The sequence below is a fragment of the Brachypodium distachyon genome, chromosome 4 (genome assembly GCF_000005505.3).
Source record: "Brachypodium distachyon strain Bd21 chromosome 4, Brachypodium_distachyon_v3.0, whole genome shotgun sequence".
Taxonomy (NCBI): Eukaryota; Viridiplantae; Streptophyta; class Magnoliopsida; order Poales; family Poaceae; genus Brachypodium; species Brachypodium distachyon.
The window spans coordinates 35,302,893-35,330,214 of record NC_016134.3 but is presented as its reverse complement, the minus strand read 5'-3'; the positions used below and the strand labels follow the sequence as shown (position 1 = coordinate 35,330,214).

The 27,322-nt window shown below is 46.9% G+C and overlaps 2 protein-coding genes and 3 long non-coding RNA genes across 6 annotated transcripts; 3 read left to right on the top strand and 2 right to left on the bottom strand.

The window, feature by feature from the left end:
* Nucleotides 1–957: 957 nt before the first annotated feature.
* Nucleotides 958–3,642, bottom strand: LOC112268947. Its single transcript, XR_002960519.1, has 2 exons — nucleotides 3,300–3,642; nucleotides 958–2,375 (listed from the first exon to the last, which is right to left on the bottom strand). It is a non-coding gene; the product is annotated as an uncharacterized LOC112268947 (long non-coding RNA).
* Nucleotides 3,643–7,145: 3,503 nt separating this feature from the next.
* Nucleotides 7,146–8,530, bottom strand: LOC112268946. The gene is made up of 2 exons (XR_002960518.1): nucleotides 8,113–8,530; nucleotides 7,146–8,052 (listed from the first exon to the last, which is right to left on the bottom strand). It is a non-coding gene; the product is annotated as an uncharacterized LOC112268946 (long non-coding RNA).
* A 4,880-nt stretch (nucleotides 8,531–13,410) lies between these two features.
* LOC100845832 (probable inactive receptor kinase RLK902) lies at nucleotides 13,411–15,909 on the top strand. The gene has a single exon (XM_003576461.4). The coding sequence runs from the start codon at nucleotides 13,799–13,801 to the stop codon at nucleotides 15,767–15,769; it is 1,971 nt and encodes a 656-aa protein (XP_003576509.1). The 5' UTR covers nucleotides 13,411–13,798; the 3' UTR covers nucleotides 15,770–15,909.
* Nucleotides 15,910–21,725: 5,816 nt separating this feature from the next.
* Nucleotides 21,726–24,294, top strand: LOC100828033 (probable cinnamyl alcohol dehydrogenase 8D). 2 transcript variants are annotated; one of them, XR_002966481.1, is made up of 4 exons: nucleotides 21,726–22,133; nucleotides 22,710–22,823; nucleotides 22,933–23,891; nucleotides 24,010–24,294. XR_002966481.1 is itself a non-coding variant. In XM_003578039.4 (3 exons), the coding sequence occupies exons 1-3, from the start codon at nucleotides 21,862–21,864 to the stop codon at nucleotides 23,810–23,812; spliced, it is 1,266 nt and encodes a 421-aa protein (XP_003578087.1). In that variant the 5' UTR covers nucleotides 21,726–21,861; the 3' UTR covers nucleotides 23,813–24,284. The 2 variants fall into 2 exon arrangements, 1 of the variants encoding a protein (XP_003578087.1); XM_003578039.4 differs by having other exon boundaries at nucleotides 22,933–24,284.
* Nucleotides 24,295–25,842: 1,548 nt separating this feature from the next.
* On the top strand, nucleotides 25,843–26,780 carry LOC112272521. The gene is made up of 2 exons (XR_002966483.1): nucleotides 25,843–26,316; nucleotides 26,417–26,780. It is a non-coding gene; the product is annotated as an uncharacterized LOC112272521 (long non-coding RNA).
* Nucleotides 26,781–27,322: the final 542 nt, after the last annotated feature.

The following is a 27,322-nucleotide window of genomic DNA, read 5'->3' as shown; positions in this document are numbered from 1 at the left end:
ATTGCTAAATGAATGTGATTAGCATTAAAAATATCAAGCAGCAGTCAATAATTCAGAGGTCCGTAGCCGCAGTCTTCTCAAGCTTTTTATGGACAGGAGTTTGGTAGATTATTATTTGGAACCTTGACTGGTGTCATGCAGGAGCGTTGTGGTTGACAATGGGCACTCGCTACATGCCAGCGCACGCACCAAGTTCCTAACAAAAGAACAAAATTCAGTCACAAGTGTGTGTGCGTTTCCTTGACATTCTTTACGGTACAAGTTGCACTCAAGCTATAAACTAATGATCACATATCCACCTTCCAGAGATATATTTCGTCAACAAAATACGGTATCCCTGTTCGTAGAGAACCGCGGTCTACGGAAGATCGAAACCCTCCTCAACACGTTCTGAAAATTGAGCAATAACATCACTATCTTGATACAAAAAAAACGGCAGTTTGTTTTTCTGAAATTCTGACCTTGTAATGAACAGCAAGTATTACCAAGCCAGGACTTGGGTAATATGCCGAATGATAAGTTCGTCCATTGACCGACTTCGCGAGCAAGACATGCTGGCTGCATCTGGTTCTTTGGTCAGTTACTCAGTTTGGTGGTCTACTGGCCGATTTCTCCGTTCCTCCCTCCCAGAAACTCACGTATTTACTAATACTAAATCATTTCTCATCCGACTCAGAAGTCTCTAAATCTGAAGAGATCTTTCAGGTTAGAAACTTCAGATATAAGGCTGCTGTGATTTCGGTCAGAATAAACGTAAAATAATCTCAGTACAATTAATTAAGCACACTGAATGCATAATATAGGCGTTCGCAATCAGCGCCCTAGACTTATATAACCTTGCAATTAGCACGCTGCGGCCCGTGCCGCTTTGGATTTACTATTTTCAGAACGGAAATTCGCCGGCACGCGTGGACAGTTGCATGTTGGCCATGAAATTCTGGTCTTCATCTGGATGTCTTGACACAATGAAAACATTTATAAATGAATAACCAGGGCGACCGATCGTGTCTGCCAAGTCAGGTAACCACTGTATGTTTAGTTAAGGGCGTGGTTAGCATTTGGCATGAAGAAAGTGGGGGGTGGTCCAAAGATTGTGTTCCTGAACAAGCTCAGCAGCAGCACCAGCATGCATGCAAGAACGCAAGCGCAACCCTTTTGACTACTCCCATGCCATGACAGCATGCTCCTTCTTTTGCTGATCTCTCTCTATCTCTGAAAGTTCAAATGACTGTCGCGTGTCGACGGGTCTTGATGCGCGAGATCGGTGTTCATGTAAACGGCATGAGCTTACAGTTAACACCACGGGTGAAAGACTGAATGTCATGATTGACACTTGACAGGGATCGAGCTAAGAATGCATTGATTGTTTGTTGTTTTATTAATTCCGTGGAGTGTGGAATGGAACTGCCGTAAATTTTGTTTTGGAGAGTTCATGAGTGGCCTTCACTTCATGGCAAAGGGCGCAGGAGATCGGACGTCTGAAATAACCCCGGCCCCCGAAGTACTACTTGCCTTGGAATCCACTGATGATGATCAGCCGTAGTCTGCTCTCCCGGCCGTGGGGACACGAGTGGTTGTCGGAAAGCTGCTTTGCAGTATCACACATTCACATCTCTTTTATAGATGTGGCTCATCTCCCCAATGTAAACATGATACGAGGAATCCAGTGCCACGCCGCTTTTAGAATGTGTTCTCCTTTGTAGCATCTCCATCGGTAAAGATCGATTCCTTACTGAAACTGATTGTTGGAACTCCTCTCATTGTGGTTTGGCAGATCAGTCGTAGCATGGGTACACGACAGCAGAATCTAATGAGAGAACTGACCGAAAATTGGTGACATCTGCTCGGCCATTTCTTTTTTTTTTTCCGAATAATAATGACACCATGGCGTATTCTAGAAAAATAATAACACCATGGCAAAACACAAAGCTCAGCATGACTGCAGCATGATTATTTCTACGAAGTGATCGGACCAATTCTGCTTGACACTATTGGACAATTCATGGCAAAACATATGAGATATCGCGAGAAGAAACGCGTGAACTCCAAAAGACATTTTGGATGTGAACAAACTCTGAAATTTCTCCAGTTCCACCATGAAAACAACAAGCTGCTCACTGAAAGTCCATAAAGCCTGCGTCCATTCCACTTCCTACGCTGAAAGGTATATTCTGGCCGAGTTCCTCCGAGTCGACGAAGGTGCTTCATTTTTTCGCATTTAGCAAAGCATCAGAACCAACCAAGCTCCCTGTACTGAAGTCAGCGTGCATTCATTCTCAAATGTTATCCAAAAAGCAGCACGCATTAAGCAGCTTCACCAAATCTTCCTTTTGCATTTGAATAATGGCTTGAATCTCAGGTCAAAGTCGCTAGACCTGTGAAGAAACAAGCGAAATGTTCAAGGTCTTGAAATCTTGAACCGATCGTCCGAAGACGGAACCAACAAGTAAAATAATAATCGTGTTGCTTTCCTACGAGTCCACGCAGAAAAATAAGCACTTCGATTGCCCAACCCAATTCTGTAAAGTCCTATTATGCCACAAGTTACAAAATTAAACTGATCACCAGATGACCACTTCTACTCAAGATAAAAAGGCCTGTAATTCTATTAAGGAACCTAAAATGATTAATCCCACAGGGTTATATAATTGCAATACAAGTTTCACATTTTTCGGACAAAAAAGTCAAACATAACAAAACAAGATTTATACAAAACAGCCTAAAATCTCTGCATTCCAATATGGTGGTTTTATTCTTTCAGGGGAGAGGAGGAGGGAAGTGAATGATAGCTAGCCATTATAGTCATACACATAATTAATACTTCTATGCAACCTAGTACAAGGGAGCAAAAACAAAAAAAAAATCTGTATATTTACTTGGTCTACACCATATTTTAGCAAATAAGCCCACTTTGTTGAATAAGTACAAAGTACATTGCATTGAAGAAATCAAAACAAGCACAAACAGGAAAAAAAAAGACGATAAAATAGAAAGTTAAATAGAGTCTATCTAACATAGAAACTTAAGCTGCAATCCAAACATTGGTTCGTTCTTTCCCTCGGCAGGAACACCGGCGGATAATGGCCAATTGGAACAAGTAGTTTACAAACCCGGCCCGATCTCACCAACGGCAGTAGGGCTTTTTCTACAGCTAGGAAGATTGCGTTTGCCCTCAAAAAAAAAAAGGAAGATTGCGCTAGTAATGGCCAATTGGTAACGGCTTGCATAATGGTACCAGCTTTTTCTTCCCCAATGGATAGAACGTGCAGCTGCACTTTTTTCATCTAACGGGCACACACCTGTTCACGCCATTGGATCGATCGAACAGCCCGCGTTCGTCCCGACCGGTTAGACGCGTTTTTTAAGTGGGCCTTCTCCTCCTGTCCGTCCACGCCACGAGCCCACGAGGCCTGAGGAGTGAGGCACTCCTTTCCCTTTCTCCCGTCATCCCCAGCCCCCGACCTCCCGTCTCCCCCTGCTACTCCTCGTCCCTCCCTCCTCTCCTCCTCCCACTTTCATCGAGGGGGGCGAGGCCCTGGGGAGATGCGGAGCGACGCGCCGCCGCCCACCGCGCGCTCGGACTCCCCTCCTCCTACTCCTCCTCGTCTGATGGTGGCGAGCTCTTCGAATCGGGGCCCCATCGTCTTCCTGCCACTGCCCCTGATCCAGGTTGGCGGCATGGACCTCTTCTGCGTCGGCGAGAGGCTCCGCGAACTCCCTCGGCCTCCTCTTCCCGACCCCTTCCCGGTCCATCCCCGCCCCGAGGTCCCGAATTCTCCCGTCCCAGCACTGCTGGTTGTACATTCCAGCGTGAGCTGCTGCTGCCCTGCCCAGCAAGACCTCCTCGCGTGCTGGTCTGGCGCGGGTGGACCTTGCTCAGCCAGCCTCATCCTCTGTTCATAATGGACAGTTCATAATTGCTTTTCCCTCGCTTTTAGTAGAAGAAAGCAAATCGAACCTGTCAATACTTGCCTAATTAGTTGCTATGATTTGTCTAATTAGTTGTTTAAACCGATCTCAGAGTTGCTGAATAATCAGAAAGTTTCTATATATCTAGCCTAATTAGCTCCAATTGCATTTTTCTACTAGCTTCAGTAAAAAACAAGATAAAATAGTTGCAAGTCAGAACAAGGTTTTGTAATCTGTGGAGATGCGGAGCGTATACATGTGGTTTGTTTAGACTAGTGTTTGCTTGATTTAGACAGATTTTTGCCTTTTTATGATGCGCAGATGTAGATGGTTGTTCTTGTTGGCCACAGATTTTCTGGTGGTCTTGCTCTGATATATAGTTGTTAAACCATGTAATTTTAGTTGTTCCATTTACATAGGAAGTTGGTTCTGAATTTCATTTTAGGCGTGCTTTACGTGTGCAATTAGTTGTTGCATTCTAATGAGAGAGTTGCTCAACATGTCCAAATTTGTTGCTGTGTTTTTCTCTTTTGCGCAAACAGGCAATACCCACCACCGATAATGTTGTTTCAGTGCTAAAAAATACAGATGAAATATAACTCGGCAACTCATTGAATCATCGTGCTCGCCTGCGAGGGGCACCGGCTCGATGCACGGCATACATTTGATTGATGTGTACTTCTAATCTCCTATTTGTAGGATATTTTTCTTTTTTAATATTTATTTTAGTTGGAATGCCTTATTATGTGCAGATAGTTGGCGACATAACCTAAATAGGTGCTTACTGATTGATTCAAAGATGTTATACATTGTATATCACTAGGATGATTTTGAATATAAATTTGCTAAACATCTGTTTTTGTTTGCTAAATATGAGTAGTTAGTTGGTAAAACACACGGAGTGGTTGGTTTTTAATCCAAATTATTGCACCCGTTTAAAGTTGCGAGAACATGAGATATAGTTGACAACTTTAGAATAAAATCCGCAACGATAAAAAAACAAATTTGTCACACATTAGCAACCTTTGTACAAAATTCCAGTCACTTATTATGGATCAAAGGGTGTAGTATATATGGGATCTAGAGTTGCTAGAGGGGAGCAAAAATTGGTACCGGGGTGGGAGTCAAAGTTGCTAATACGAGAGCAAAAGTTGCTAGTATGGTATCCAATGTTAAGTGTTTAGCAGTCAAAGTTGTCACCTATATGGAAGAAAAGTTGCGAGTATGAAGCCACGGTTGCCAGTATATGAGCCAAAGTTGCTAGTGCACTAGTCAAAATTGACAGCATGGAAGACAAAGTTGTCATCCATTGGCGAAAGTTACCACCGAACGCACCAAAATTGTTTGTGATTGAGTGGATGTTGCAAGATTTGAAGCAAAACGTTGATACTATGTGAGCCAAAATTGTAGGTATAGAGGTCAACGTTGACAGTATGACTGTCAAAGTTGTGAGTATAGAAGACAAAAGCTGCTATGAGAGTGAAAGTTGCCGGTATAACTACCACAATTGCTACTATAAGTTGTAAGGATAAAAGACAGTTGCTAGTACGTGGGTCAAAGTTACTGGTATAGCAACCAAAGTTGCTAGTATGAAAGTCAATTTTGCCAACACAATATTAAAAGTTGTCAGTAAGGCACAACACGATCAACAAGATTGTTTGCGAGTGAGTGGAAGTTGCTAGATTTGAGCAAATACTGATACTGACACTGGACCCTAAGTTGCAACCATGGGAGTTAAAGTTGCTAATATGCGAGCCAAAGTTGCTATTATACGAGCCAAAGTTGCTAGGATGAAGCAAAATTGATATCAGGTGGCAGCCAAAATTGCTTATATGAGAGCAAGTGCGAGTATAGAATCCAAAGTTAGATCTGAGAGTTAAAACTACTAGCATAATTGGCAAAGTTGTCGGGACGGAGACCAAAGTTGCCAACAGAAATCCAAAGTTCCTAGTATCTAAGGAAAAGTTGCCAGCATTGAGGACCAAATAAATGTTGGGGGTTTAATACAAAGTTGTACTACCTTTGTACAAAATTCCGGTCACTTATTATGGATCGGAGGGTGTAGTATATATGGGATGTAGAGTTGCTAGAGGGGAGCAAAAATTGGTACCGGGGTGAGAGTCAAAGTTGCTAATACGAGAGCAAAAGTTGCTTGTATGGTATCCAATGTTAAGTGTTTAGCAGTCAAAGTTGCCGATATAGGTATCAAAGTTGCTAATATGTGATTCAAACTTGCCAGCATGGGGTTCTAAAGTTGCGAGCATGGGAGTCAAAGTTCCTGGTATGGTTATCAAAGTTGCTGGTATGGGAGCAAAAAAGAGATGTGAACCAAAATTGCTAATATGAGAGTGAAAGTTGCCTGTATAATAGGCAAAGTTGTGATTAGGCACACAAAGATGTAATTGATGGAGTGAAAGTTGTTAGAGTGGAGCAAAAAGGTCTATGGGAGCCTGAATTGCTAGTGTGGGAGCTAAAGTTGATACTCTGAGCGCAAAATTACCAGTATATGAGCAAAGGTTCAAGTATGAGTAACAAATTTAGCGAAATTTGCCACCAAGACACACCAAAGTTGTTTGTGATGAAGTGAAAATTGTTAAGGTGGAGCCAAAACTGTTACCGGGGTGAGAGCCAAAGTTGCCTATATAGAAGTCAAACTTGGCAGTATGAAAGTCAAAGTTGCTAACACAAACTTCAAATGTGTCAATATATAAGACAAAGTTGCTGACACATAAGGCAAAGTTGGCACCAATGCTATTTGATGTTGTGAAAGTTGATAGAGTGAAGCAAAGTTGGCCAGTATGGAAGTCAAGGTTGCGAGTATAGGAAGCAAAGTTGCTATTTTGAGTCAAATTAAGTTATCAGTATAGGAGCCAAACTTGCAACTATGTATCACGTTGTCGGTTAGGAGCCAAAATTGCAATTTTAAGTGTACTAAAGCAACCGTGACTCATTTAGTTGGCAACACTATCTTCCCTATAGCAACTTTCGCTGCAACGTAACGCTGTAGACAAAGTTGCAAAAAAGTACGAAAGGTTGCATTGTCTAACATAAAAGTTGCTTTTAAAAAATAAGACCAAAATATAGCCAAATGAGATCTAGTTTTGAAGATCTCGCCGCGATAGCGCCAACGGTGAAAACGTATCATAATTATGATGTTTGATTTGAAAGTTATGACATTTTGAAAAGAAAAACACGAATTAAAAACACATGCATAAAACTACAGACGCGGTGGGCAGTGGGCTTTGCATGCGGGATTACTGCGCATGCTTATTTATTTCTTTTCGTGTCGATCGAGTGGACCAAACCCTTTACATATTGGGCGTTGGCTCGCAAGGCTTAACCAGCAGCCGGCCGCTCGCTAGTCCTGTCCTTTACCAGCTGGACCAAATGCTATCTGCATTACCGCCTTACCGGTAAATGGGCCGCACGTTTGGACTATGTAACGTCACGGTAGGCCCAGCACATGTACATTTACTGTAAAGGTCCGGTACAAATCCGGAAGTAGCGCACAGGCATTAGAACAAAACAAGCGCTTCTGGGATAGCAAAGCCTGTTCAGACTACAGGCACCCATAATAATAGCCCACAGCCTGAACAACGGGAACACGACGGAAGGAAATCGCGAAAGCGATAGCATTCCATACCTTTGGGCTTTGGACGTGCGGAACAGGCCCAAAGGTATGTCCGCCGCATTCGGGAGATGCTGGGCTGGGGACGGCTCTGGACTCTCAACCTTGAACACGATCGCCGGGGGCCAGGTTTCCAGGGTTCAGCGAGATTGTGGTTTCGGCAATTCGAGGTTTGACAGGCAGGTGGGACCATGTTTTCGGTCGGAAGTTGATAAAAAACACACCCTCCTCAATCTGGACCGTGCGCTTTGGATCCAAGGAAGGATGACGCAAACCTGGAGACCTCCAACTCATCCGGTTCTAGAAACATCCTTCACCGGTTAATCGTGAATCAACGCCCAAGTGCCTCAATTATCTTCATGACGCGGACACGTCGGCCTGCCTTCTGCTACTGCGCGCGACGTGGAAGCAAAGCTGACGGATGCTTCTATCCTGTTTGCCGTGTCAGCAACTTCAGGTGGGAAAAATCATGGAAATCGGGTGGAATTATTGCAGCAGCTCCTCCAGTGCTTCTCCTGCGTGTCGGAGTTAGGACGGCAAGCTTCAACCACGTGCACCAACTGGTAGTAATATACCTGGCGCATGCATATCCAAGCTAGTAGATGTTCCCCAGTCAATTTTGGCTACCCCGGTCTGTGGCTCTCGTCTGCTGGCCGTCTTTGCCTTGCGTTGCCTGAACGATGCATCCTCTGAAAAGTCTGAACCGACTCACCAGTGTTTATCCACGAATTTCCATGCCTGATTTGACGAATAATCCAAACAGCTTTGACGAAGCAAAAAAACATAATCAAACACAGGCATGTATGTTAAGCAAGCAAGTAAAGTCCCTGTATTTACAAGACAACAAGACAGGTCGATCGACAGAAACGCAGCTCTGTTCCATGCTTTCAGAGAACATGGACAGGCATCATAGATCATACTAGCAGCTCGCTAGTCGCTAGATTTCCTATGCACACCGGCTGGTGGCTCAAGAAGGGCTCTTGGTACGGTAACTAGGCCCAGTCCCCGACAGGGATGGCGCCTCCGGCGCGCCGGAGCGGCGACAGCGAGCGGGAGGCCGGCGGCGAGGCTTCCTGCCCGCGGAAACCGGCGGCGGCTGTGGGCCTCGTCTCCAGGAGCTGCAGCTTCAGGAGTTGCTCCCGGGTCTCCTCGTCCTCCCGCTTGATCCTCCTGATCTGACTGTGGATCAGCAGCACCTCCCGCTGCTCCAGCGTCCTCTCCTCCATTGGAACAAACGGTGATCCTGCCATGTAACGCAAGTGCAAAGGCTGAATTGTTAAATTGTGCGCTCTAAATCTGTTGAAAATTCAGTGATTTGGTGTGGTTCGACCATCTCTTGGTTTGGTGATTTATATAGGGGGATGGAGATGGGGATAGGGAAGAGCTAGAGAGGTTATCGGGTCTAGGTTTGCTTGCGAGGTGGATTTTGTACGAGAGCGACGGCCGGTGGGCCGGAGACGTGTGGGGTGTCTTCTGATCGTGCGGTCGTTTCAACTGTCTTTGGAAAGGCACGCCACGGCGGCTCCTTTCTTCTTTAGAGCCATGCGTTAATCGTGCAAGTTATTGTGTCTTCTTTTACTCGCAGTCGTCCATGATGGAAAAAGAAAAGAAAAACGTGTGGAGTGATCAGTACCGATGGATGGAGTGCCGGACATGGTGGCCCATTGAGGCAAGGAGAGAACAACAGAAGAGACGAATCGCCTTTCTGGTCACTTTATCTGGTTTGGTGCAGCCTCTGATTTGTTACTGGGCAACTGAATCCACGGTTAACGCGTGCCGTGTGAAACAATCCGAAAACGGAACAAAAAATAATAGTCGAAGGGCACTTCGAGCAGAGAGTGAATTCAATTTTTTATCCCCTCTTTTCATTTTTTTTGACACAATCTAACCATTTAAGAGAATTTCTAAAATTATATCGCATTTAACCAAACCTTTGCCACAAATTACCCCTTTTTTATTTTACCCTTCAAATTTCACGTCTTATGACATGCGGGGCCCATTTTCCAGGCTTAGGTGGTGTGCCACAGGCCCACACTGGCCTTTGGGGTCGAACCGGCTTGTTCGGTCCGAGACAGCCTGGTTTGACCTTTAAAGTTCCTATGTAATAGACCTATTTTTGGAATGTTGGAAATCCTTTTCTTAAGAATGTGGACTGACTTTTTTTGTGCATTAATGAAAGCTTAATTGGAAATTTTCTAAATTAATTCTTTGGTTTCAAATTGAAATAGCACCATCTGTAATTTAAATTTAAGTTTTCACTTGCTCTTTTGTTGTTCTTGTATTTCATTTGGATCCTGCATGTTCAAACATGCACCTCTGTTTTTTTTTGGAATTTACGATTTTTTTTCATACATGTTCCAATCTCTAATTGGATTTCTAGAATGTTTTTAAAGGAACATATTTTCTTCTCTTATTTCTTCCGCTTGCGCCTGATCCTGACCCATCTCTCTTCTCTCTTACGGTCTTACCTCCTCCCCCCTGTCTTGGCCTGCTCCTTTCCCTTCCTAGGCCTAAGCCTCTTTGGCGGCCCAGCTATAGTCTCTCTTCCTGTCCTCTACACGCCTGGGCTTTGCCCATTTCGTTGTCAGACCAGGCTCCCAGCCCTCTCGCCTGCACGCACGGCCCTTGCCAAGCCTCCAGTTCGATCAATTGCCTGCTCGCCTGCTTCTCTTGCTAGCGCCTCCTGTAACACGCACGCTCGCACGACAGCAGCTCCAGAAACGAACGCAGCGCCGCCTCATCTCCTGCAACCGCCGACGGCACTTCCGGCCACTAGATGAAAATAGGCCTTCTGCTGAATTGCTGATCGTGATCGACGCCAAGGTGAAGGAGGCTCCCCGTCTCTGTGTCTCTAAAGAAGCGCCGCACATCTATGGTGACAGGACCGGGGACGCGGGACGCCGAGTGCTTCAGAGCTGAAGATAGTGCCGCGCTGGAACTAGCTTCTTTTCATCTTTCTGTACGTTGTCTTCTAGCTTCTGGTAGCTCAGTTTTGGGCAGTTGGATTGGCAGGATTGCCTTTTCATACTGTGCAGGCTGATGAACCATTAGGACCAGGTCTGTAATAATGTCTACAGCTCGCGATTGTTGTCTCGTTTCGTTTATGGAAAGGAACGGGGCCGATGGCCTTCAATTTAAGAGAAAACACTTCGTCGGGCAGCAGCCACCGAGTCGTCCCCTCCCTTCACATTGGCCGCGGGTTCGCCAATCCATAGTCCATACCAATCTCAACCGACATGTTTGGCCCAAATGGGTCTCAATGAAAGGTTGGGCCGGGGGCGAGCCCCTGATCATCTAAAAAAAATCTCCCCTCAAAAAAAAATCTCAACCGACATGGTCATGTCATTTCTAACTTAGACTTTGTTTCAGTGTTTTTATTCGTGTTACATCCAAATGATGTCACATCACAAGCATGCATACGAAAATAAGTAATACAAATTTTAATATAGCGAAAGTAAAATTATTACTTCTTCCGTTTCATAATTTTTGTCGAAATATTACATGTATTTAGACATTTTTTAAGAATAGATACATTCATTTTGGGACAAATTGAGACAAAAATCATGAAACGGAGGTAGTACATCACAAAGTTTCGATACATACCCAAGTACATCACAGTGTAGCAGAGTAATACGGAGTATGATACAAATTGTCTTAAGATAGATTGAATAAAAATCAGCACCCTAGCGACCTGGATAAAACATCTATTGATCCTCTTTGCGTAGAACTCAACATAGTGAAGTAAAATTTTAAAAAGTATGCAAATTTTATATTTTAGAACAGAGAAAATACGGGTCATTTTCCTGGAAAAAAAATGATTATTTAACCGTATGTTCTATGTGACATGGAGATTGGAGCGTAAAATGATTGATGTCCATTGGCAACGGCGCCACTTAGCCGGCACTCGATCGTCGTATCTCGTATGTCCCCAAGTTTCACACTAGGTGTTTCTGTTGTACCGTACTTTACCGAACTCACCATGGTCAACTAAAGGTTCAAACTAGGTGTTTCTGTTGCACCGTTTACCGAACTCACCATGGTCAACTCAACAGGTTTATATCTCAAAAAAGAAAAAAGAAAGAAAAAGGTTAGCAGGGATGCGGTAATAATACGTCTCTTGTTAAGTGGACTGCGTCAACAAAACCATGTATTCTCCGTTTCTCACATCAATTCGCGACTCATCTCCGGGCGATCGGGGCATGCCTGCGCGCGCGCGCTCTCTCTGTTTTTTCCTTCGTTTTTCTTCCGCACCTCCTCTCTCTCGCGCGCAGCGCACGGTCGAGAGTAAAGCACATTTTAAATCTTGTTTTTGGAGATGTAGACCACATCAAATCCGGACCTGCAAATCTCTAAAGTTGGCATTCTCAACTCTCCAATCTCGATCATTAGTGCGCTTAAGTAGGATTGCTCCCGAAAATGCTGATGTGGCAGAGTCTGCGTTAGGATTGTTGGCTCCACCCTGGATAATTGACCACTAATGCATGCAAACTAATTCAATTCCGCCAGTGCAGTGGTTGCTGTCAGCAAGCAATCAATCAATCCATCAGAACGTGTCCATTTGTTGCTCTTGGTGAAATCGATCCCGAGTAGTACACACAAAGGAACAACAAGCGCAGGTTCGAGTTCGACGACTCCAGCCCTTGGTCCCGCAGCGCGCCGCCGCCCAATCTTTTGGTCATGGCGGCATGGCGGCCTCCGTCCAGCGCGATGATGAGAACGGGAACCCTATGAATATTCGCCTCTTGGCCTCGCTCGTGGATGGGGAGTCCGGCTGCTTCGCGCCTCCGCCTCCGCCTCCCGACCCGCCGAGAACGACCTCGTCCAAGTGTTCCGCGGCGGCGTGACCCCAAGCGTCAGGATAATTCGACGACAACGTCTATGTCTACTAGATTTCGAAGAAGAATTCGACCGGGGGCAATTTGACGGCAATCTCCTCGTCCATCCACACGTCGTCGGCCGCCCCACACACCTTCACCATGAACTGGTGGGCCCCGCGTCTCTGGCATGGACGCCCGGGAACCACCAGTCGCCTCACGCTTCTTCTGCAAGAGGACCACCTTTTGTTGTGCCTGCGGCGGCGTGATGAGCAGCGGGCGGAGTCACAACCGCCGCCGCCACGGACCGGATGAGCTTCTTCGGGTTCGGGGGGACGTCCTGGACGTCGGCCGAGTCCGCGGCTCTGGACCGGGTCCACGTGACCCTGACGACAAGCTCTTTGCCCGACGACAAGCGGCCTTGCAGACGCAGGCGGTGGCCGCCTGACGGTTGACAGCGCCGTCGCGGAAGCAGGAGAAGTCTCCCTAGCTGACCGGATCGACTAGTCTAGGCCGCATTGGATAACGGTAGGACCCACTTGGTGCCACGTCATTGATCCCTGTTTGGCAAAGCGCAATTTAGCAACTAAAGACTGGAGTTGAGGATGCTAAGTTTAGAGATTTGCGGGTTAGGGTTTGATATGGTCCAACTCTACAAGAACAAGGTTTAAAATGGACTTCCGTGCAAATGGTAATTTAATCCCCGGCGCGCCGCACGTGTAGCACCACTATCCAGCCACCCTTCCGATCCTCCATGTGATTCCCGTCGCGGCCTTGCCCACGCACGCCCCAACACGTTCGGCCCTGCCGTAAACACAGGAAGGTGTCGAACAAGAAGAAGACGGGTTAAGAAATTAAGATCGACCCTACTACTAGTAAGCGGTGGGCCGTCCTTTCGTAGTTCGTACAAGAGACGCCGACGCCGTCGTCTAGACTTTTTTTTTCGGGTAAAAGGGGATAAATTAAGAATTAACCAGTACGCCGTCGTCTAGACTCTGACGCGCTCCAAATGGAAGGCCGTGTCCGCTCCGGCCACCAGCTAGCATAGCTGCACCCATCTATCTATCTCTCCCGGTCGAGCTGTAGCACACACCTTCTCAATTCATCGCATCCACTTTCCTGCAAACCGCAAACCGCTACCTCCCAAATTCCCCCCCAATTGACACTTGACACCACATCCCTGTAACGATCACGATCCATTCCATGGCTCCGTTATGACGACTGCCTAAGCCTTGTTTCACGCGTTAAATTTGACTACTCCTATAATATAGCCGCACACCCCTTCCACAGCGAGCTTAGTGCGAATTTGTGCATTAGATTACTCTGTAGTCTGTACATAAACTAGGTACGTAGGCAAGGCAAGGCAGCTCGTATCACGTTGGCAGGATCATCGGATATCTCGTTTACAGCCTCAACACTTGACGTACTTCAACTCATCGACCTAGCAATGCCGCTGCGAGGCGCCGTGCTGCTCCTTGTCGTCGTCGTGCTGTGCTGCTCCACGCTCCGCCGCGCCGCGTCCGACCTCGCGGCGGACCAGGCGGCGCTGCTCGCGTTCCGGGCTGCGGTCGGCCCGCGGCTCCCGTGGGACGCGTCGTCCGCGTCCCCCTGCGGCTGGCGCGGCGTCGTGTGCGACAACGACACCGGGAGCCGCGTCGTCGCGCTGCAGCTCCCCGGGGCCGGCCTGATAGGCGAGGTGCCGCCGGGCACCCTGGGCAACCTGACGGCGTTACGGACGCTCTCCCTCCGCTCCAACGCGCTCTCCGGCGCGATCCCCGCGGACATCGGCAACTGCGGGGAGCTCCGGTACCTGTACCTCCACGGCAACAGCCTCGCGGGCGAGATACCGGAAGGGCTCTTCTCGCTGCGCCTGCTGCTACGGCTCGTCCTCTCCAACAATCGCATCACTGGCGGCGTGTCCCTGGAGTTCAACAAGCTCCCGCGGCTCGAGACTCTGTACCTCGAGGACAACGGCCTCAACGGCACCCTCCCGGCCGACCTTGACCTCCCGAAGCTCGCGCTGTTCAACGTGTCGAATAACAACCAGCTCAACGGCCCAGTGCCCGCGTCGCTCGCCGGAAGGCCGGCCAGCGCCTTTAGCGGGACAGGGCTCTGTGGCGCCCCTCTAAGCCCGTGCCCGAGTCCTCCTCTGCCGCCGCCGTCGCAATCGCCGCCTCCGGCACCTGCAGCTCAGGGCAGCAAGAACAGCAAGCTCTCCGTTGCTGCGATCGCTGGCATCTCTGCGGGCGCCGGCGCGGCGCTCTTGGTGCTGGTGCTCGCGGCGATCTTCCTGCTCTGTTTCCGTCGTCGCAAGACAAAGGCCGACACGTCCACCGAGACCGCGGCCACGGGCGGCGAGGACGCGTCACCGCCAGCGACGGTCTCCGTGGCGAAGATGATGGACAAGAGCGACACGACGCAGCGGTCGCGCTCCACCTCGCAGACGATGGCAGTCAACAACAACGCCAAGAAGCAGCTGGTGTTCGTGGGGAGCGAGCCGGACGCGCCCTACGAGCTGGAGTCGCTGCTGCACGCGTCGGCGGAGGTGCTCGGGAAGGGCTGGCTCGGCACGACCTACCGCGCCACGCTCGAGGGCGGCGTCGCCGTGGTGACCGTCAAGCGGCTCAGGGAGATGCCTACCCCCGAGAAGGACTTCCGCCGCACCGTGGCGGCGCTGGGCGCGCTCCGGCACGAGAACCTGGTGCCGCTCCGCGCATACTTCTACAGCAAAGAGGAGAAGCTCCTCGTCTACGACTTCGTCCCGGGCGCCCGAGGCCTCTCCTCCCTCCTCCACGGCCCCAATGCCGGCCGCGAGCGGCTCGACTTCACGTCACGGGCGCGCATCGCGCTGTCGTCCGCGCGGGGCGTCGCCTCAATGCACGGCGCCGGCGCGTCCCACGGCAACATCAAGTCGTCCAACATCCTGGTCGCGGACGACGCCGACGTCGCGCGCGCCTACGTGACCGACCACGGCCTCGTCCAGCTCGTGGGCGCGTCCGTGCCGCTGAAGCGCGTCACGGGGTACCGCGCCCCGGAGGTCAAGGACCCGCGCAGGGCGTCGCGGGAGTCCGACGCGTACAGCTTCGGCGTGCTGCTGCTGGAGCTGCTCACGGGGAGAGCGCCCGTGAACTCGGTGCCCGGGATCGACGGCGTCGATCTGACACAGTGGGTGCGCACGGTGGTGGAGGAGGAGTGGACGGGGGAGGTGTTCGACGCGAGCATCGCCAACGAGGCGCACGTGGAGGAGGACATGGTGCGGCTGCTGCAGCTCGCCATCGAATGCACGGAGCAGCGGCCCGATCGGCGGCCCGCCATGGCCGAGGTGGCCGCGAGGATAGAGCAGATCGTCGATAGCGCGGTCAGGAAGGCGGACTCGGATGACTTCCACAGCGTGTCCGCCGGCCATTCTTCCGCGTAGCCTGATTCATTTTTCCGTTCCCAGTTTATTTTCAACATGTTCATATACTCATATAATTCATTTTTGATTAATTTCACGAGACTTTTTTCCCATGAAGCCACAGGTTTTGTGAATTTGTCCCGAAAAGGATTTGAGGCTAACTGTCTCACTTCGGTTTAACCGATTTTGACATTACTCCTTACATGTGGGTCCCGTTTGTCAGTCTCCACGTCAGGTAAGACCAAACCGTTAGCCCGTTAGGACAACTACTTTTCCCCTCCCTCGCTTCTCACTCCCGCACCCATTTTTGCAACTGCACCAACTGCACCAAGTTCAATGACGGGCCAGATCCTTGAGCCGGCATTTTGTGCGAGGTGAGACAATCTCAGAACATATGGTTTGCTAGCAAATTAGCAAAAAACGTGAATCTTAAGAAGAAAGTTTCAAAAACCGTCGTCATGTGAAATTTACTTTTTTTTCTGCTTATTTTTCGGTGAACTCAAGTGCATTAGTTTGATCATCGCTTTATGGCGTTAGCAAAGTTCTTTAACTAGTTGTGATGATCGAACTCATGACGTGTCCCAAGTTCCCGGCTCCCAACAATTTGGGCTGTGCTGCAAGTGCAAGATGGAGACCTTTCAGCCGGCCCGTTGCAAAAATTGAAACGGTCGCCCCAGTCGGCAAGTCCATTTCAGGATGGAACTTCTTTTCAGCAGTGCAATCGTACGCGTACTCCGTACTCCTGCCAAATAGTCCAACTCTTTGAAGGCTTCAAGTCCTTGACCTGGTAAGACTGTCGCTGTCCTGGGCGGCAAACGAGACAGACAGAGACGGCATCCGCGGCTTCGCAGTACCATAAGTTGCGGCGCTGACAAGATGAGCGTCTACAGCGGCGCCTCGCAATTCTGAACGTTGAATGACTCTGGCTGATACTGTCGGCCGGATGAACGTGATGTCGAGGACGCAGATACTCCGGCTTCATCGGTCGAAGCATCCATGTTCTTGCGCAGCGCAGGGAGGTCTGAACGGTCTGAGTACAGACGTTCTGTAACCATCACGTCACTGCTGCTGCCACCCAGGAGTTTTAATGCGTCAGATCCCGTTTCATAGTCGGAGTCGCATCGCCAGGGTTTATGAAATTCTACAGAGAAAGCTAAAACTACATTTAAACTTCATCCACGCGCCGAAATCGATTGGCACCCGCAATTTAGTCACTGTATTTAGAAACTGAAAATCGATGTGCGCAATTCAGCCGCTGTATTTTCTTTAAAACCTCAAAATATGATGCCTAAACTTGTTATGTTTCGTACATTCATCTACAGTCACTAAGCGGGCAGAAACAGCTAAAAAAACACAAGTATGCATTCCCTCAAATGTCAACTCAACTAAATAACATCAAACTTGAGCAACAGATGCGAACATCAAATAAAGATGATAACCAGCCACATATATATCGCAAGAGAAACACCAAATCAAGGGAAGACACATTTACGTGGAAATAACCCCTTGTGAGAAAAAACCACGAGTAGCGGCGAGCACGGAGCTTCACTATGAAGATGAAGAATACAAGGTGGAAGCCCAACAAGGATGGAGAGGTTCTGAATCCCCAACAATCTTTCACAAACTTAGGTGGATTTGGCAAATCAAATGTCTCTGCTCTCACCCTAACCCTAGAGCTCTCAAGAAGAAGAAGAAGAAGAACTCCCTATCTATTTCGAGCAAGGAATGAGGCTATAAAGAAATCTTTGCAAACAACACCCTCACCTTCCTAACATGTGCAAACAACTTCTACTACAACCTACCACATGACTAAGCATTGTTTTGCATGATTAACAAGCCAAAATGACTCTCGAACGGTGAAATTAGGAGCTGCACATCACACTAGGTTTTTGACTAATGCGGTACTAGGGTTGCCTTTTGACCCTTCATGACCATCCAAGGTTGCAAATCATGGGACTATAAGGCAAGATTGTTATACTATCAATAACTTAATTAAAACATAAATTAAAATTTCACGAGGGGATTTTGCAAAAGTCCACTCGTTTTTTTTGCAGGTAACTTTTTTTGGGAGTAAAAAATCCACTCGTGTTAATCATTCGTTCGCCTAAAACTCCCTCCGCTGCCACATTGGCCGATCAAAATGGCCAACCGTATGCCACGCCAGTGCAATACATACCTCTGGCAGTTTTTTTTTTACATGTAATACATGTGGCAGGTTAATGATCGTGGATAAATGCACAAGATAATTTTAGGCATCGTGGTTAAGGTTTTCAATGTGAAGTGACTAAATTGATTAAACAAGTTCATTGCCCGATTGATCCAAATGGAAAGGATACTCTTAACTTAGTATATTAGCACAAAATCTGTGCATTGCAACGGATCAAAAAATAACTTGGCATGTGTCAAATATAATTATTCCACAATTTGTGTGAAATTACGCCACCTTTAAGTCAATCTCATCTGGATTTACCTGTGACGAGGTATATGTAATCGGTGATTATGGAGGGTTTCCTATTTTGATTGATGATCGATTTGATTGATTATCATACATGATAAGCAGGGTTGATTTGATAGATGGTCAAAACATGATAGGTGATTATAGCAGGTTTTCTCGTCGACTTATTTGATTGATATTGATTGAATTGACGATCAGGGGATAAATAGACAAGATATGGATGCACGACACGCATCATTATTAAGCAATTGTCGAGCGCTGAATACAATTGGGTGGCTGATTCAGATCGTCTGGACGTGGTACAAGTTGTGCTTTATAAGAAATATAGATAGACATACAAGGAATCATTGTCATGTCCTACTCCGCCAGCCGAGGAAGACGACGCTTTGTCCTTGGGTCTTATAGAGCAAGATATTTCCCTTTGGCTCTAATAAAATATTATAATGTGTTTTGACACCCCCTAATCAATTAAATCTCTCTCTATCTTCTTGTTTTTGACAAACCTCAAGAGAGGGCAAGAGTTCATGCAATTCTAATAAGAAAAGAATTGATCCAGTTTATAAGAGAAATCAGACCAAAAATCTAACAAGGGTTCTCGGTTATTTTGGGAAACCAGATGAAATCTAAACACAGAAAGAAAAACGCACTAGAGACTGGAATACAGTTTGAACTAAAACTACGGTGCACAAAACATCAAGGACATCAGCAACAAGATACAAAAGCGTCGATGCGTACAACCATTTTGACGTGTCTCTTTGTAAATCATAGGTGATATGTAACATTGGCAAGTGCTTTGGGTCAAATATTAATGTGGATACTTTGGGTAATATGGATACTTATGTGATGACATGTATCTTGTTTTGAATTATTGCTTTGCTAGAGGTGTGCTGATCCATTAGTTTCTTATGTGAAAACATCGCGTGACTTATGTTGAACTTACTTTGAGTCAAGTGGTGGACTTGTGCTCATACTGGTTATTTGTGTGTTCGCTTTCAGGTGTTGCCGGAGATGAAGGAACGTGGTCGACGACGGAATCGAGGGGCAATGCTTGGGAGAAGTTGAGGTTGAGGGAGCAAGGTCATGCCCCCGTTCGTGCGAAGGAACATTAATGTAAGTGAATGCTACGATGATCCGGGAAGGCATCGGTTTGTCGTACGTTGTTTATACTGGAGATATACGGGATTGGAGATACTCGACACGTAATGGTCGAGTTTTGAAGACATCACAAGAAGAGTTGATGGCATGGAGTGGCATCGACGTGAAGACACCTAGGTCCAGTCCTGGTTGGTTGAGAGATGTTTAAAGACTGGACAATAGCATCAGCAAGATGGTGTCCGATGGAAAAGTGTTCCACATGGAAGTTGTGCGCGTCATTCGGCGAACAACTTTGCTTTTGGAGCCATCTCAATCTGAAGTCATATGCAGGCTCCACAGTCCAAGTAACGACCGGGAATAGGTGTTCGTGTTGAATTCAGACTCGGTTTAGGGTCGCGAATTTTCCCTTATAAATAGAGGGCGTCCAAGCTAGGGTTTTGGCTTGGACGTGAGGAAACTCAGAGCTTTGCATCTATATCAATTCTTGGAGATTTCTTGTATGCATGGTTGCATCTTTTGTAACCGATCGACATCGTTGCAATAAAGAAATTCGTTGGTGGTGTCATCTCTGTTCTTCTCATATGTTCGAGTATTTTTCATGCTAGATCTTTCTAACACTTTGCTGCAGGTTCATCACGAGTTCATAATACTTTGCTCCAGGTTTCTCACGAGATCAAGGGAAGATTGCGATTAATTCATCCTTCTTGTTATTCCTCGGAATTGGTTTTAGATTAATCTTCGTAACTTTCTATCAGTTGTTACTGTGAGCATATCTTTTGATTCATACGTTCGATTGATCTTATTTCTTGTTGCGTTGATTAGATAATTGCCATAACTTTATTTTGCATACTCATACGTAATTTTTGGTTCAACCAATAAAAAATTATGGCTATTTTACTATCACGGACGGAGGTAATTTAAGGTTTGAACTTTTAGGATTTTTTTTAATTTGCTTCCACGCAATCATTCACCCACTCTCATTGCCTATCGATCTCAGACTGTTAATCTAGAAAAACGACCTCCACAACCTTGAAAGGTGTCACCCTCGCCGAATCTCGCCTCGTCTTGCCTTCAAGGCATCCCAAAATGTCCTTGTGTACTGAAAAGCTCCTCCTCGTTGAATCTCTCTATATAATGCCCTTTAGTGAAAATCTCCTCCTCGCTGAATGCCTCAGTATATTGCCCCTTTCTATTGCCATGGATACAGATAGCCTCAATGCAGTGTCAATGGTGCAAGCATCTATGCCAAGCTCATCGCCTTTTGTGCATCTGAGGCCAGTGGCTACGTCGTTTATTTGGAAGAGAGGGATGTTAGAGTGGTTGATTTTCTTTAGGAAAATGATGAAAATATGATACTCCCTCCGTTCCCAATTAATGGCGCCGGCCATTTTGCAAAAAATCTTGTTAATTTACGAAATCAACCTGCAGTGCACATCTTCAATTGAACGTGGACTGCGTGTTGATTCCGGAAAAATATAGGTGGATTTTTGCAAAAAGTTCTGATAAAACATGGACTGCAGGTTGATTTCGAGAAATAGCAAGATTTTTTGGGCGAAATTACCTGTGCCAATTAATTAGGTACAGAGGGAGTAGTTGTGAACAAAATGGTACTTGATTCGATTCATAATAAGTTTCTCAAGTCTAGTACAATTTTATACTATAGGTTAGTCCAAAATCTGACACATTTATTATGCATCTGAGTGAATACAAATTTGGGTAGATCTCAAAGTTGACACCACCCAGCCTCCTCGGGTGGCCACGGCGGACACTTCTCTCACAGCTCTTCATGGGTTCTGGGATAGCACCATCCACGGCCTTCCGAAGAAGGACAAGCGGGCGACCAACGGCCGCCTCATCTACTGCTGGTGGGGCATTTGGAAAGAAAGAAACAGAAGGATCTTCTGCTTGACAGCTCGACGGCCCTTCCGGCTTTGGAGATTTCCTACCTTGTATGGGAAGATATTACTAGCCGTGTTAGAGTGTGTACTTTCGATACGAGAGATTCGACGTTAGCGCTTTCTTTTTTCTTTCTTTTTCTCCCCTCTCTTTCTTGTCCCAGATGTATTCTTGACACTCTTTGTACAGTTCTATTCCTCTAATCGAACGACGCAAATCGACCGTCCGGTTCCTAAAAAAAAAGTTGCACGGCCTGTTGGCCTGGGATCCCCGCATCCCAGCCCAGAAGATTGCCGTGGCCTGGCCTTAAAGACTGGCTCGATAAATAACATCTCCTCTTTCTCGGAAAAAAAAAAGAACTAAAGCTGTCGATTCACGCTCGTTACGCAAACTCATTAGCAACCGACCGACTTATTTTTTTCCTCCGTTTGCTTTTCACGTGTAATCGACCCTTCTCCAGGGGCCCCGGCCATAGATCGGGATCGCTCCTTATCCAACGTGACCAATGAGCTTACGAGCATCACATACTGCAGTATACTCACCACATGCGCACCTCGCAGATCACTCATAATTGCATAAACCTTTTCTTCACACAAAGCAAACGAGCATCGGCATTGCAGGGCCAGGGCGTCAGCCTCATCATCATATATTGCGGCGCCGGCGCGTCATGTCGCATCATCTTCACCTGCGTGGCTCGGTTCCTCCGCTGTCCTTCCGCGGTGGACTGGACGCTCGCTTTTCGCCCGGTGTGCCCTGGCATTTCGCTAGCAGCAGCAGCAACGTCGGCGTGGCTGCAGCATCGTCTGCACGAACCCTCCGGCCGCCGCAGCACAGGGCGAAGGTGATGGCGAAGGAGGCCGGGGAGCAGGAGACGGCGGCGCTCGGCTGGGCGGCGAGGGACGCCTCCGGTGTCCTCTCCCCGTTCGACTTCTCCAGAAGGTACTGTTATGTGCGTGCGCCATTTCTTGGTTGTCGCCGTCAGCAAGTCCATCCGCGCGCCAGTCTTTGCGCCGCGTGCTGTGCGCGCCACACACTCTGCTTTGCCGGCGTCCGCAAAATAGGCTACGAGTGAAATGGAGAAGATGCATATTCGTTGCATTGCTCTTGTGTTTCTTTCCAGATGTGTTCTTGCTAGTAGTTAACTTGTGGTTATCCGATGAGCTAGATCAGTTCCCAGAAGAGGGATAAATGCCTAGATCTAGTTTTTCTTCCTCTGTCGGGACTGAAAGGAGCTGAAGCCACTTAGCTGTCATGACAGTTAGCTTTGTTTAGTTCTACAAAATGACTTGTCTTTATTTTTAAGGCTAAAACTCAATACACGTGTCCAAAAGGTTGAGTTTGATGTTTTGCAGCGAGTTGTCACATGCGAATTTGGTAGCAACATCTTTTGAGAAATCCATTCGGCAAATCAAGGAGCCTCCTTGAAGAATAAGACACTGCCGCGCGTGATCCTTCCCATTTCTTTTCAGCTTACATCAGTTGATGGACTCTCTAATCTGTTGGCCACAATTCCAGGGCTCAGAAAGACGACGATGTGACGATCAAGGTGCTCTACTGCGGGATCTGTCACACTGATCTCTACATCATCAAGAACGAATGGGGCAACGCCATGTACCCCGTTGTTCCCGGGTAATTAATTAAAGATTCATCACACGGATGCTATTGCTAGTACAAGTCAAACGCAAATGGAGCATTGGCATTCAATTAATTTCCCCCTCTCGGTCGACTCTTGGAGCAGGCACGAGATCCTGGGCGTGGTGACGGACGTGGGCAGCGGCGTGACCAAGTTCAAGGCCGGCGAGACCGTGGGCGTGGGCTACTTCGTCGGGTCGTGCCGCTCCTGCGAATCCTGCGGCAACGGGTACGAGAACTACTGCTACGGCATGGTGCTCACCTCCAACGGCATCGACGCCGAGCACGGCGGCGCCGTCACCCAGGGGGGCTTCTCCGACGTGATCGTCGTGAACGAGGACTACGTGGTCCGCGTCCCGGACGGGCTGCCACTGGACAAAGCCGCGCCGCTGCTCTGCGCGGGCGTCACGGTGTACAGCCCCATGATGCGCTTCGGCCTGAACGCGCCAGGGAAGCACCTGGGCGTCGTGGGCCTCGGGGGCCTCGGCCACGTGGCCGTCAAGTTCGGCAAGGCGTTCGGCATGAAGGTCACCGTGATCAGCACCTCGCCGGGGAAGCGCGAGGAGGCGATCGAGAAGCTCGGCGCCGACGACTTCCTGGTGAGCCGGGACCCCGGGCAGATGCAGGCGGCGTTCGGGACCATGGACGGCATCCTGGACACGGTGTCGGCGTGGCACCCGATCTCGCCGCTGTTCGCGCTGATGAAGCCCATGGGCCAGATGGTGTTCGTGGGCGGGCCGACCAAGCCGCTGGAGCTGCCGGCGGTCGCGATCGTGCCGGGCGGCAAGGGCATCGCCGGGAACTGCGTCGGCGGGATGAGGGACTGCCAGGCCATGCTGGACTTCGCGGGGAAGCACGGCATCACCGCCGAGGTGGAGGTCATCAAGATGGACTACGTCAACACGGCGCTGGAGCGGCTCCAGAAGAACGACGTCCGCTACCGCTTCGTCATTGACGTCGCCGGCAGCCTCGGCACCACCGCGTAGCTAGGCCGGGTCGCGCACGAGAGCCCGTTGCCCCTCTCGGCCATTTGTATGTTGTTTTCAGTGCACCACAGAGGTTCAGGTACAATCTCTCTATGCATTCCTTCTTTAGTAGTATCGTGTCTAATAAAGGAGTAGTGTTATTGGGAGTAGAGATGTGAGAGAGACCTAATGATTAATTTGCAAGTTGATTTGTGCAGAGAAACGGTATTCACTACTGTAAGAGATTGTTCTCTTCTCTAAAAGGATTGTTCTCTTCTCTCGTTAACTATGTGGCGCATAGATAAAACACTGCCGTGGATGATTAAGAGAAGATGTCACATATAGAGACCTAAGTTTTCTTTTTCCTTTTTTGAAATCGAAAGACCTAAGTTGTTAGAAGGAGGATGATCTATTCTAACTTGTTATAATTTTCAGATGTAAACTTTGAGACTTGTGCGATGTTTGAGATTTGAATAATGGCATGGTTGCGTCATCGAGTTGTAGAGGCAGGTGGGATTTCCTCCTTTCAATTTTTTTTTGGTATCCATAACAATGCCATTAATTATTCTCTTTTCTCTGTCCACCTTAATTTCCTATCTCCTTGATCAAACCTTCAATATCTTTTTTTAGGAAAAGACATAGATCTACTGCAAATATATTAATGAAAAATAAATGTTATGTACAATCCTTCAATATCTTCTCCCAAGGTTCTTTTTCAGTTTGAATCCGTGTCCCATACTCCCTTCGTTCCAAAATGTAGGCCATATAATTTTTGTTGACTATCAAAGTTTTTCGAGTTTTACCAATTTTATAACAAAAAATATCAATATATACAAAAATACTATGAAAATATATTTCACAATGGATCCAATGATCTTCATTTGGAACCATGAATGTTGATTTTTTTTATAAAGTTGGTCAAACTTTAAAAAGTTTAACGGTCAATAAAAGTTACACGCCCTACATTTTGAAAGGGAGGGGATTACTTTTTCTCCATCTAGTGTGTCAAAGTTGTTTCTTCCGTAGGAAATGATCTATCCATTTCTTTGCTCCATGACACTCCAAAGAGCACGAGAAAGAATAAGGAACGGTGAATGTGCCTTATTGAAGATGTCCATTACATTTGCTTATCTGAATGTGTGCAATTTTTATTTTTGGAAACAATGTGTGTGGATTTAGGAAAGAGCGTCTGGCTATCTCAAGACAAAGGGGGCTTTGATTCAAAGGAATTTCGTAGAAAATTTGAAGGACTCTCTATTTCTAAGGAGTTTTTTTTCTTTATAGCTCGTTTGATTTGCTGGATTCGGAACCACAGAGACTTTTCCTATGGGCTAGTCTGCATGCAATTCCAAAGGAATTTTTTTCACGAGATCCAACCTCGTAGAAAAATTTCTTTGTCTTTATAACATCTATTAGTATCGCATAATCCTTCCAGCAAATCATACATTTTTCTCCTGATGCAATCAAACAACTTATATTGCACATTTTGTGTTTTGAATTTCTATATGATTAAATATGGAATGACATTAATCCTATATTTTTATTTTTGAAATCATGTGAATCAAAATGGCCTCAAGAGGTGCTAGTACTCATTGGCACGCACAGGGGAAAACACCGTGCACCACCATCATATGCAGCGCGACATGAACGTACCGTGCGATTTAGCTCATGTACTTTATTAGAAACTGATTTAGTTCATTTGTATACGTTTCGCGTAGCATGTACCCTGTGCAGCGCATGTACTATTATCACATAATCGCTCTTGACTATGTATAATCTGTATATGATTGTATGAACGAACGAACTAGATTTAGTCCCCCTCCTTCCAAAAGTACAAAAACAGTACACTCTGAAAAAACAGTAAGGAATTTATATCAAATTTTGATCAATATAATAGACAAATGATATCTGACATGTGCACATAAAAATTATAAAATTGTAAAGTATTTTTCAATTCCAACGGTATCAATTAATTAATCTTATTTTTTTGAAGAGAACTTCGGCGGGCAAAAAGCCAGCCTGCACCGCATCTTCTATATCTAAGTAAGAGAAACCCACTATTTGATTTCTCTCAACATGCAACCATGCCACATCATCAACCATTAATTTGTTCACATCTATTTAGTGAAAAACTCATATTTTTTGCACATCCATGCATACTACTTTTTATCAAGTTATTTCCACTAAGTGAAGGATCTACAATCTATCATACAATTACATTATACATTTTCACTGGATATTCTTTTTGTCGCTACTTTTCACTCATGTATGTTCTCAACAACGTAGGCTCACATATGTTAACTAAAATTTTTCGCAACAACGTGCGGACATCATCTAGTTTTATTAAGACTTAAGGAGTTTTTGTACAAGGTGGGTAAAAGGAATATACATGAAAGAAGAGATTACAATCTCCTTGCGAGATGGGACAACATGACGACCACTCCGTCAGAATATCTTTTACAAGATTGCAAGGAGTGTCTAGAGGACCATAGCAGTTGCTCCGAGGAACAACGCTGCACAGTCAGGTGTAGGCCTTCTTCATTCTTGAACACCATTTGATTCCTCCGTGTTCTAGAGCAAGGATATGAGGACCGTGGTTCTGACCTTGTCCCGCTCCTGTGACAGCCAAAGATCGGCGATGAGGTCGCAGCTTGAAGGTTGCGGGTGAAGATCGTGCAGTTCATCCCAAATCGGGCGAATCAAGGAGCAATGAATGAGCATGTGGGCCGTCGATTCCGTTTGGTCGCAGAAAGGACAGCGATCCGAACTCGAGATCCCCCTTCTGAAGCGCCGCTCGTTGGTGAATAGCCGGTTCCGCAAAGCCAGCCAGAGAAAGATCCTACACCTTCATATTAATCTTATACTAGCGGTTTAATTGTTGGTTAAAGTTTGACATATCATTTCGTGCCGTGGAGAAGAGGATCGTATATACATCTAGAGTGTATTTGGTTCACGGTCAAACAAAGATGAATATAGAGATAATCATGAATGGCGTGGATAGGATATCATTTTTCTATGTTTGGTTGCATTTTTCCGAAAAAAGAGTGTGTTTCCCCGGTATGTTTGGTTGCATGATTTCGAGCACCCGATTTAAGTTTGGTCAACCGGAATCTCCCAAACAGAATCTTTTGCCGGTCTGAGTCACTAGTCGGTAGGCTACATTAGCCACGATGATTTCGTGCGTTTCCACGGTGAGTTGACCCAGTGCGTTGTATTAATACGCATTTGTTCGCTGTTCCTAAAAGGCCGACGAGAAGATAGGAATGGCCCGACTGCAGGATACTTTGGATTAAAATTACAGTCAGAGAGAAGAAAAGCGGAGCCAGCGGCTGATGCAGGATGGTACTAGTAGTAACTTCGATTAAGAGGGCTCCTTGGATTAATTTACCGTCAGAGAGACGAAAAACAGCGCGAGCGGCGGCTGCGGCCGAAGGTAGCCTGGAGCTGTCCACATGGAGCGTTAGGTATAAATGATATATGATCTGATCTGACACCGAGTAAGCAATGACGACGTCCACCAGCCAAGGGACC